The sequence below is a fragment of the Melospiza melodia genome, chromosome 10, assembly GCF_035770615.1.
Source record: "Melospiza melodia melodia isolate bMelMel2 chromosome 10, bMelMel2.pri, whole genome shotgun sequence".
NCBI lineage: Eukaryota > Metazoa > Chordata > Aves > Passeriformes > Passerellidae > Melospiza > Melospiza melodia.
In genome coordinates this window covers 12,161,801-12,173,015 of record NC_086203.1, presented here as the reverse complement: position 1 = coordinate 12,173,015, position 11,215 = coordinate 12,161,801, and the positions used below count along the sequence as shown (strand labels likewise).

Genomic DNA, 11,215 nt, shown 5'->3' with positions numbered 1-11,215 from the left:
GGCGGGACCGGAACCAGCCCTGGACCGGGGATGGAGCGGGACCGGAACCTGCTCTGGACCGGGGATGGAGCGGGACCGGGGTGAACCAGGACCGGAACACCCCGGCAGGGACCGGATCTCCCTCTGGGCTAGGATGAAGCGGGACCGAACCCCCAGGCGAGAATGGAGCGGGACCGGGGATGGAGCGGAGCGGGACCCCCTGGCGGGAACGGAGCGGAACCGATGGGCGGGGATGGAGCGCAACCGGGACGGAGCGGGACGGAGGATAGACCGTGACCAGGGATGGAGCGGAACCGATGGGCAGGGACGGAGCGGGACCGGTTCCCGGAGCGGAGCGGAGCGGGGCGGGACCCACGGGCGGGCTCGGGGCGGGCTCGGGGCGGGACCGGGGCGGGCTCGGGGCGGGGCCGTTCCCGCGCGGGCTCAGTGCGCAGGCGCGGTGGCGGCGCGGCGGTGACGGTGACAGTGACGGTGCGTGGCGCGCGCGGGCGGCGGGAACGGCCCGGCTCTGTCTGCCCGAACCCACCGGGAGCGGACACTGCCCCTCAAACCCACCGGGACATCCCGGGAGCGGACACTGCCCCTCAAACCCACCGGGACACCCCGGGAGCGGACACTGCCCCTCAAACCCACCGGGACACCCCGGGAGCGGACACTGCCCCCGAACCCACCGGGACACCCCGGGCCGAGTGCGGGTCTTGCAGCAGGGCCCGGCTATCCCGGGGGGATTCCGGGGCAGCCGTGAGGGGATCCCGGCGGAGCCTTGAGGGATCCCGGGGCAGCCCTGAGGGGATCCAGGCAGAGCCCTGAGGGGATTCGGGACAACCCTGAGGGGATCCGGGACAGCCCTGAGGGACTCGCGGGACAGCCCTGAGGGGATCCGGGGCAGCCCTGAGGGGATCCAGGCAGAGCCCTGAGGGGATCCGGGACAGCCCTGAGGGACTCGCGGGACAGCCCTGAGGGACTCGCGGGACAGCCCTGAGGGACTCGCGGGACAGCCCTGAGGGACTCGCGGGACAGCCCTGAGGGGATCCGGGGCAGCCCTGAGGGGATCCGGGGCAGCCCTGAGGGGATCCAGGCAGAGCCCTGAGGGGATCCGGGGCAGCCCTGAATGATCCCAGGACAGCCTTCAGGGGATCCCGGGGCAGCCCTGAGGGGATCCCGGCGGAGCCCTGAGGGATCCGGGGCAGCCCTGAGGGATCCCGGGGCGGCCCTGAAGGATCCCGGGGCGGCCCTGAGGGGATCCGGGGCAAACTTGAGGGATCCCGGGGCAGCCCTGAGGGATCCCGGGTCAGCCCTGAGGGATCCCGGGTCAGCCCTGAGGGGATCCCGGCGGAGCCTTGAGGGGATCCCGGGTCAGCCCTGAGGGGATCCGGGGCAGCCCTGAGGGTATCTCGGGTCAGCCCTGAGGGGATCCGGGGCAAACTTGAGGGGATGTATTTTACTCCTTTATTTCTGGAGTTTCCTTCATGAGCTCTGTGCAGGGGATGCGCCAGAGGCAGATCGGAGATCTCCAGCGCATCCCTGCCTGCGTTTGTTTGGTGTAAGAGTTGAAGAATTAAACCCGTGTTACCCTGCAGCACCCACTGAGAATGTGCTGCTGTAGGAGGGGTCTTGCTGAAGTGCGAAAAAAATGGGCGGACCTTAATTCCCGGGTGTTAAATCTTTTCTTTGCACTTTTAGGAGGATAAAGTAAGACATGGCAGAAGCAGTTTTTCACCCCCCAAAAAGGAAAAGAAGAGTTTTCGAGTCCTACAAGGCTCCCTTTCCTGTGGATGTGGGGGGGAAGGATTTCAGACTCTGCCAGGCTGAGATCATTAACAACAATGTGATTGTGAGGAACCCCGAGGATATTGAACAGCTCTACAACAAGGTGCTGCACCCTGTTTGCACAATATTTGTAGTGTTTTAAATGCAGGTAAAACACAACACTGGTTCAAATCTGCTGCCTTTATCTTTCCTGCCCCTTCAGCCACCCATGATTCTCCATATTTCCCTTCTCTCCTGAAATCACTGCAAGAAAAATTCTTTCTGTGTCAAATGTGAAAAGTTTCTTATCCAAGGAAATAAATGTTGGAATGAAGTGACACTGTGAGCTAAGAAACAGCTGCAAATCCTTCATGTTTTATGTCTGCTTTCAACATTTCATGCAACTTTTCAAAGCATTTTCTTGTTTTTAAAGCTTTATTAATGTTTTATAAGTGCTTTTATAATTATTTTAATTTCAGAGTGATTTATCCCTGTGTGAAACAAGCCGTGTTCAGTTTTTTGTGTCTGAGTAGCACTCTAATGCTGTGCTGTCTCCTTGGTTTCAGGTGTTGTTTTCAAACATTTCCTAGGAGGTTTTCATGCAACTTTTCAAAGCATTTTCTTGTTTTTAAAGCTTTATTAATGTTTTATAAGTGCTTGTATAATTATTTTAATTTCAGAGTGATTTATTCCTGTGCGAAACAAGCCGTGTTCAGTTTTTTGTGTCTGAGTACCACTGTAATGCTGTGCTGTCTCCTTGGTTTCAGGTGTTGTTTTCAAACATTTCCTGGGAGGTTTTAGATATTTCGAGTTCAGGGAAAAGACCCAACTATAAGTGGGCAGAAGTTGCTGTGTGTGCCATGAGGTGATTTGGGGTTTTCTGTCCTTGCAGGGCTATTTTGGCAAAGGGATCCTCTCCAGGAGCCGCCCAGTGTTCAGCATTTCAGATCCTCAGCTGGTGGCCAAGTGGAGAGGTGAGTGGGGGCTGCTTGTAGCCCAGCACTGCTCTGGGAGCTCTCCACACCTATGGAAGGCATATTTTTTATAAATTACACACAGAATAATCTGCTGGATGGATCAGGTGAAGGAGATGTGTCTCTCCCCATCTCTCATGCCTAGGAAAAATCCAAGAGTTGGAATCCATGTGGATAATTCCTTAGTGCATTCACCCAAACCTTCAGTGAACTGTTGCTTGGGAAGATTGAAGTAAAGGGATCATCCTGGGGCTTTTTTCCCCCCTTGTTTTCCTTGGGTTTGATCTGCAGCTTTTGGTGTCCCCGAAACGATGAGGGAAGGGTTGGTGACGGTTTCAGTCACACCCAGTCTGCTCTTGGCTGTTTATGTAAAAACTGATTTTGTACTCAGTGAAGTCCCAGAGGCCATCACTGGATTTTATTCTGTCCCTCCATAATTATCTGGAGAAAAAAAAAGTGTGTTTAATTCTCCTCTGTGCAGGCTGTGACATTTGTACCTTTCTGTCACTATAGTACACAAAAAACACAAGCACACACTGCTGTTCTCAAGGTGAAGGAAAAAGGGGAGTTTGTTTTCTGACTCCAACATTTATAGTTTTCCAAGAGTGGCAGTGGATTGGAGGGTGGCAGTGCCACCTCTCCAATGACACTGGTCAAACCAACAGCCCATCAACTTTCTCCTCCTCCATAAAGAAATGCAAAACAATGAGTTATTCACAGAAAGTGTGTGAGGAAGTTCACTACAAGAATATCAACATCAGAAAGCTAAAAAATCTTAAAAAACCAAAACAACACTTTCCTGGTTCTGCTGTATCCCTGCTTGAAAAGTGGCACCAAAATGGCTTTGAGGACTGCAAATGGGGACAATTTGATCACCCAGTGACCAAAATCACACAAAACCATCCTTCTATTGATGAAACAATGTATGCTTTTTTCTTTACACAGGTGTTAACACAAACATGCCCATTATTACATCCCAAAAGTAAGTGAATTTGCTTTTTTTCTTGGTGTTTTTAGGAAACAGATTGTTCTGGTTTATATTTCTCACACTAGGTTTCAGGTTGTTTGCTGTATGAATTAAGGCAGTGACTTGCTTCCATTTCTTTTCTCATTATTTCATTTATAAATTACTTTAGAATTTATAAATGAAATCATGAGAAAAGGGCAGGGGGTGATCCTCAGGGTGGTTTTTCATGCAGGCTTGTAGGTGTTGATTGCTGGAGACAAGCCAAGGCTCAGTGCATCCACAGAATGGGTAATTAATTAATAATGATTATAAGCATGATAAACATTCTTCAGGCGAGGAGCAGGAAAAGAAATTTCTGGGGCAGGCTATTTAAAATATCTCTTCCATTTCCATATTGGGTTTTTGTGGTGTAGCTGAAGCAGCTCTTGAACTTTTACAATACTTTGATATTTTACAAAACTTTGATATTTTACCTTTTTTTAAGTCTCAGTTAACCTTGGTAGTTTGTACATTTAGCAGAACTTAGTGTTGGACCACTTTTTTTTTTTTTTTTCTGCTTAAATAGTGTATAAAATATTAAGCATGTGCAGGTGAGTTAGTTGGTTTTAATCTTATGATAACTAAAAACTTCACCTAAATTTTAAAATTTTGCTCTCAATTTTAGGTCAGAAAAACAGTAACCATAATATTACTAATGCTGCTACAGCTACTGCTGCTTGCAGATGCTGAGCATCACTAAAAGTGGGATTTTATTGGTGCACAAAATGCTCTGCAAGTGCAAATTAAATGGTAATTCAATAATAGGACAGAGAGGAATGTCCTTTATATACCAAAGAGCAGAGCCCTGGATTACCCAGCTTTATCAGGAGCCTGCACTTGTGTTTGTGTTGACACATGGAATTTGCATTTAATGCCCTTGTCACCTGGGCTGAAATTGCTGCCTGAGGATTTTGTTCAGGGAAATAAAAAATGCTGTGCAAGATTTTCACCTTCACAGAGTGAAGAGTCCTGTTTCGACTGACTTCATGTTATTTTAATAACATTAAATGTTAGTAATAATTAATTAATGTTGTTTTCCAAGAGAAGGAACTGAAAAGGTGCTAAAAACTCATGATTGAAAGCTATTAGAAGTAGTAGCTGAAAGTTGTAAATATCTCAGTGATGGGATTGTTGTTATCTCTCAGGGATATAACTGAGGGGTTGGTTCCTACTGGAGAATTTTCCACTGGGGTTCCTGCAGTGCCACTGCAGTTTCCAGGGCAGTTACAGCAGAATTTTGCAGCTCCTGCTCTCAATCCTTGTGTAAAAGCTGAAGTGGGAGGGCTCTTGTTCCATGTTTCAATCCTGAAATTCCAATTCCAAATCTGTGGGGAATTCAGCCTTAAGGCTTTCATGGGAGATGGGATTTTCTCCCTGGTGAAGCTGCTGCTCCTTGAACCTGCCCAGCACTTGGTGCTCACGAGGCTCCCTAAAAAACTGGAGCCCCAGGGCATGGATGCCATTTGTGCCCACAGCTGCTGGGGCTGTCTGTGCTCTGTGCAGAACCTCCTGGGGTTTGCAGAGTTAATTAAAGGCTCAATCCCTGCAGTTCCCCATTTCTGTGCTCAGATTGAGGGGTTCAGTTCCACAGGGTGATTCCCACTGGAGAATGGTGTTCCTGCAGTGCCAGTGCTGTTTCCAGGGCAGTTACAGCAGAGTTTGCAGCTCCTGCTCTCAGTCCTTGGCTGTGCAAAAGCTGGAGTGTTCATGGGGCTCCCAAAAACACTGGAGCCCCACTGCACTGACCCCATTTGTGCCCTCAGCTGCTGGGGGTGTTTGTGCTCTGAGCAGAACCTCCTGGGCTGTGCAGTGTTCATTAAAGGCTCAATCCCTGCAATTCCCCATTTCTGTGCTCAAATTGAGGGGTTCAGTTCCACAGGGTGATTCCTGCTGGAGAATGGAGAATTCCTGCAGTGCCAGTGCTGTTTCCAGGGCAGTTACAGCAGAGTTTGCAGCTCCTGCTCTCAGTCCTTGGCTGTGTAAAAGCTGAAGTGTTCGTGAGGCTCCCAAAAACACTGGAGCCCCAGGGCATGGATCCCATTTGTGCCCTCAGCTGCTGGGGGTGTCTGTGCTCTGAGCAGAACCTCCTGGGCTGTGCAGTGTTCATTAAAGCCTCAATCCCTGCAGTTCCCATTTCTGTGTTCCCAGGTACCAGCGGCGCGTGCAGTGGGCTCGGAGTGTGCTGCAGGAGCAGGGCCTGGACAGCTGCTCCATCAGCAGGATCCTGGAGAGTTACACCAAACCCCTGGGGCTGCCCCTCTGCACAGGGGATGGGGATGGACAGGCTGGGCACAGCTGCACCACAGGGAGCACAGGGAATGCAGAGCTGGGCAGGAAATGTGGCAGGGAAGGAGCCCAAAGGCCTGAGGGTCACGAGCAGCACTCCCAGGAGGGAGGAGATGCTGGCAGTGCCTCCAGGGAGCAGGAACAGGAGCAGCCCAGGGACATGGCTGAGGGGTCCTGCCACAGGGACCCTGCTGTGCCCTGGGGCTGTGAGGGGAAGCAGAGCCCTGAGCAGAGGGCTTGGGAGGAGATGGACTCAAGGGAATGTGCTCCAGAATATGTGCTGGTGCAAGAGGAGGAAGAAGGCAGCTCCTGTCCTGAAGATGACTCCACTCGTGCACGAGAGAATGTAAGAAAAATTATCTAATCTTTTAGACAAAGCTACTTTCAGAATTCAGTCTTTTTTCCAGTTCAACATATTAATAATAGCCAATTTTTCTTGTAGCTTGTCAAGAAGGAAGTATTAGTATGCAGAAAAAACCCATTTAGGATTTTTGAGTACTTACAACTCAGCTTGGAAGAGGTATGTGTCAAGCACAGTGCAAGTGAGTTTGCTTTTCATCTGAAAAAGTAAACCTTAATTTATGTCACACTGTCATTTAAAATATGTTACTAAAATACAGAGTCCTGTGTCTCCTAAGGACCTGGATTGTCTTAGTCATTAAACTTAGCTTTAATGTGCTGTGATAATTACATGGGATGGTTGAAAAACAGAGTCCAATCCTGTTTGCTTTAGGTGAGTAATGCCACTGACACAGAGACCTGTGACAGGACTGGAATACAGCATTTGTATGAATCCTCTTTCAATTCTGCTGCTTCTCATTAGATTTAATGACATTGTAGGAAATTAATGAATGAAGCCTTTGTTCTTTCAAGGTTTTGTGTATGAACTACAGGAGGGGAATGTAGCCATCACTTAAACTGCCTCTGTTTGTTTTTTCAGGCTTTTTTCTTGGTCTATGCTCTGGGATGTTTAAGTGTTTATTATGGTGAGGTGAGAGATTGGATTCATTTGGGATTACTGGGGATGCTTTTCTCTGGATATGGTTTGGTCTGAATCTTCCCCCTGTGTGGCAGTGATTTGTGCTGGTAATTCTGGAGGAGGAAATACCAAACACAGGGATTGGAAAGATTTTCTTACAACTAATGGTATTTCTGTTTAGGAAATACAGCTCTGAAATCTTTAAGTTTACCAAGACAGATCTAATTAAGCACTGTGTGTCTGCAGAGAAAGGATTTTTGTTGTAACTTGGAAATACAGGAGAAATAATATGGTAAATAATCACACCTGAGATGGCAAAATTCCTTGGGAGTTTTAGATATTAATTCTATCAAACTATTATTACATAATAATTCAAACCTGTGCTTTTAGTTGAAGATTTATCAGCCTTTCCTTTAACAGGAGTGTTATGGTAATGATTGTGAACTGCCTAAAAGAGCCACTAAGTGGAGCAGCAGGTTCCTGCCTTGGATGCAGGAGTTCTGTTTCACTGCCTGCAGTTCCTGCTCCGTGGCTGTGCCATTTGGTGTTTGGTGCTGTGGAATTTGGTGTTTGGTGCTGTGGAATTTGGTGTTTGGTGCTGTGGAATTTGGTGTTTGTCATGCCCTGTGCAGCAGGCAGGGCTGGTTTCTCTCAGTGCAGTGACCTTGCTGTGTGCTGTGCAGGAGCCCCTGAGCATCGTGAAGCTGTGGGAAGTGTTCAGTGAGGTGAAGCCTGATTTCAAAACCACCTACATGGCCTACCACTACTTCAGGGGCAAGGGCTGGGTGCCCAAGGTGGGGCTGAAGTATGGCACGGACCTCTGTGAGTACCCCCCCAAAAGTGGGGTCATTTCCTGGCCACCCCTCCTCCAGGCAAGCGGGAACTCCAGAGGGGAGGTCAGTGAGGAGCTGCAGGACTGCGTGGAGCAGCCTTTGCTGCTTGCATTGGCAGAGGACATCTGGGTTAGCAGGGAAGTTGGGATGTGAGTGGAAAGGAACATCCCATATCCAGGAGGTGAGGAGACAGCTTGGAAGGCCTGGTTTGCTTCATGAGGTTCAGAATTCCTTCAGGATTGCACTGAAATTCCCTTCCCAACTTTCTCTGTCCTCTCCTAAACACATCTGCTGCAGTGTTAACATAACAGGTTTGAGCCCAGATCCCAATCCACACGGAAGGTCATGCACCCCATTCATCCCAGTTAAGAGCAGCTGGACTTCTGCTGAACTCACTGCCAGGATTGGCTCTTTGTGTGGGGTTTGGGGGAGCTAGAGAATGGATTTGGCATTTTTGTGTTATTGTTTGAGGGTTTGATATTCCAGAAGCAATTAGTGGTGTCCTTGCTGAGGAACCCAAGAGCTCCACTTGGCTCATGTCAACACAAGCAGTGCAGCAATTACAGAACATGCATTGAAGTCAGGTGTTTCTGGATGTGTGCAGCCCAGCAGGTGTTTTAGTGCTGCTGAAGTGGTGACACAGCTTGGGGGATGCTGAGCAAGTCCTTTAGGTCAGGGTGCAGCTCTGGCTGAATTCATCATCCCTGCCAGAAAATCCCATCCTAAACTCTCTCCTACAATTGCCAATTCCTCTGGTTCTTCTGCCTTGCCCTTGGCCTGCCCTGAGTCACTCTGCTGCTCCTCCCTCTCTCCACTTGCTGGGACAACCTAACTGAGCAGAATTCACAAGAGCTGAGGTTTTTTCCTCATGTAATTACAATTTACAGAACATTTGACAGTAGTGATGGGCCCTGGTGTTAAACCCATTTGAACTCTGATGTGACTGAGGTGTTTCTCTTTCATTCCAGTGCTGTATCGGAAAGGGCCCCCGTTCTACCACGCCAGGTTTGACCCTCCTGTTTCTGCCTCATTTCCTTCAGTCAAATTGCACTCACTCCAGTTCAGCATCTTCACTGGTTCAGCACATGCTCATCACTCAAAACACATTGTGTTCACACTGGGAATGTGAAATCCTTTCAGCAGAGGAGCTAAATGACACCATTTCTTTGAATGTAAATAGCAGGCATTCAAAATCACGAGCTGCAGTTGTGATTTAGTTATGACTTAGTACTCATATGATGATGGACTCAGGAAAATAATTGGATTTTGTAATACTGACTTAGAAAAATACATGGTCTGGGTAATTTGGGAGAACTTTCAAGGGATGATAATTGTCTTTATTTGTTGGCTAGTCAGGTTGAACTCCTAGGTAATAAATTGGTTATAAATGTCAGCTTGGCATTAACAAAGAGAATGCTACAAACATCAGAAGGGTGGGAGGGAAGGCACCATTGGGCACATGCACAACTTCAGTATTTCTCCTCTTTTCCTTATAGAAAGACTCAATCCCACAGCTTGCAAACTGGCAGATTGTTTAATGCCAGTTTTTAGCCCCTGGTCCTTGAGTTGTCCTCAGAAAATGCCAGTTTCCTTTCTGTGACCTGTCCTGCCTGCTGTGTTTTCAGACAATGCCAGTTTCCTTTCTGACCTGTCCTGCCTGCTCTTTTCCAGTTACTCTGTCATTGCTGAGTTGGTGGATGATAATTTTGAAGGTTCCCTTCGCAGACCCCTCAGCTGGATGTCCCTCTCTGGGCTGAACAGAACAAATGCAAATGCTTCCAAGGTACAAGCTCTGGGGTAAAACCAGCTCTGGCATGGTAAAGTTTGGCTCCAAAGGGCAGGGATTTAACTGAGGCTGGGAAGAGAATCCTCCTGCTGAACAATATGTTGAGCTGCCAGTGGGAGAGAAGTTTCCTTTGTCAATACCAGGTGAATCCTGGAAGAATTGTTGTTAAATAATAATTATGAAAGTTCTGCCATTTGTAGGAATGTTAGAAGTTGTGTGAGGAACAGCAAGACCTGAGGGACCCTTGTTTCCTGAGTGCCACTTCTGTTTATAAAGCCCTTTCCATCTCCCAGGATTTTCCTTTTGAGACTGGGATTTCCCTGACATTGTCAGTGAGAGCTCCACGGTGCCTCCATAATCCAGTGAAATTCTGTGTTTGCTCCTGCCCACAGGAGCTCATGCTGTGCTACTTGATCAGACCTTCTGACATGACAGCAGAGGAGATGGCAACCCCAGAGTGCATGAAGAGAATCAAGGTTCAGGTGAGTGCTTCCCTGGGAGAACTGTGCCTTCTTCTTTGCCTTGATTTGAGTTTTGCACATAAAATCAAATTCCTTCCTGCCCCAAGTCATGCAAAGTGCTTTGCAGGATCTCTGTGAGCTTAACCTCTCCTGTGTGAATGGGAATGTTGCTGGTGCAGTGCATGTAAACATTTAGGGATTCCTAAAACCCCGTGGAGATGGCAGGGCTGAGCTAAGGTCAGATATAAAAGGGGAAAGTGTGAGAGTTCAGCTCTCTTCAGGAGCAAACAGAGTCATCTACTGAAACACCTCAGTGGCCACAAAATGCACACAACCAGTTTTACAGGCCTGTCCCCATCTCTCTCTGATTTCCTGCAGCTTTTGGGGTTTCCCTTCCTCATTGCTGGCTTTGTTTCAGGAGCTGATCGTGTCCCGCTGGGTCTCCTCCCGTGAGCGCAGCGAGCCCGATGAATTTTAACTGACTGCACAAGAAACCCTTTTTGAAATCCACTTTTTGTTGGTTTTCACCTCATCTTGTGATGAACTGTTGGCCCAGAGCATTTTCTACCAACATAAAATGGTGTGTATAAATGCTGTTTAAAATGAGATGTATCATGTTTAGTGAAAAATGTGAGTGAACAGATGAAAAGCTGTGTCCCAACTCAAAATATAAAATATAAAAAGGTGCATGTTTGAGTGGTGGTTACACTGCAGTCATTAGGAACAGTATTTCTGATATTATGGCAGCACAAACCTTGACTTCAGTCTTGGGGAATTCAGATTTGGATTTGGGACCCTGGAACTTACTTCTACAATCACAGCTCAGAATTGAGGAACTCTTCCCAGAATTTAAATTTATTCTGGGGCCTTGGCACCTTTCCCATCTGGGTGAGAAGTGTTTCTTCCCTTGGGATTTGCAGCTTCACATTCAGGTATCTGAACTCCACCTTGGCTTCTTTACCCTGCTTTACACCTTGGCTTTTTTCCTTTACCTTTACTTTACACCTTGGCTTCTTTCCTTTACCCTGCTTTACACCTTGGCTTCTTTACTTTACCTTTACTTTACACCTTGGCTTCTTTACTTTACCCTGCTTTACACCTTGGCTTCTTTACCTTTACTTTACACCTTGGCTTCTTTACC

The 11,215-nt window shown here is 48.0% G+C and overlaps 1 protein-coding gene across 5 annotated transcripts; it reads left to right on the top strand.

Moving 5' to 3' along the window:
• The first annotated feature begins 405 nt into the window (after positions 1-405).
• TSEN2 (tRNA splicing endonuclease subunit 2) lies at positions 406-10,780 on the top strand. Of its 5 annotated transcripts, none has more exons than XM_063164398.1 (12): positions 406-471; positions 1,684-1,873; positions 2,642-2,723; positions 3,669-3,705; positions 5,857-6,361; positions 6,458-6,535; positions 6,956-7,006; positions 7,678-7,816; positions 8,796-8,832; positions 9,499-9,610; positions 10,006-10,095; positions 10,493-10,780. In XM_063164398.1, the coding sequence occupies exons 2-12, from the start codon at positions 1,700-1,702 to the stop codon at positions 10,550-10,552; spliced, it is 1,365 nt and encodes a 454-aa protein (XP_063020468.1). In that variant the 5' UTR covers positions 406-471; positions 1,684-1,699; the 3' UTR covers positions 10,553-10,780. The 5 variants fall into 5 exon arrangements, 3 of the variants coding, with proteins under 3 accessions (XP_063020468.1, XP_063020469.1, XP_063020466.1); XM_063164399.1 differs by lacking the exon at positions 406-471 and adding an exon at positions 1,374-1,543 and having other exon boundaries at positions 5,878-6,361; XM_063164396.1 differs by lacking the exon at positions 406-471 and adding an exon at positions 1,374-1,543.
• The last annotated feature ends 435 nt before the right edge of the window (positions 10,781-11,215 follow it).

Excerpts from the sequence above, each read along its gene's own strand:
- TSEN2 (XM_063164398.1), top strand. The coding sequence starts at position 1,700 with ATGGCAGAAGCAGTTTTTCACCCCCCAAAAAGGAAAAGAAGAGTTTTC. Across the intron at positions 6,536-6,955 it reads TACAACTCAGCTTGGAAGAG|GCTTTTTTCTTGGTCTATGC; the intron begins GTATGTGTCAAG and ends TTGTTTTTTCAG. Across the intron at positions 8,833-9,498 it reads CCCCCGTTCTACCACGCCAG|TTACTCTGTCATTGCTGAGT; the intron begins GTTTGACCCTCC and ends GCTCTTTTCCAG.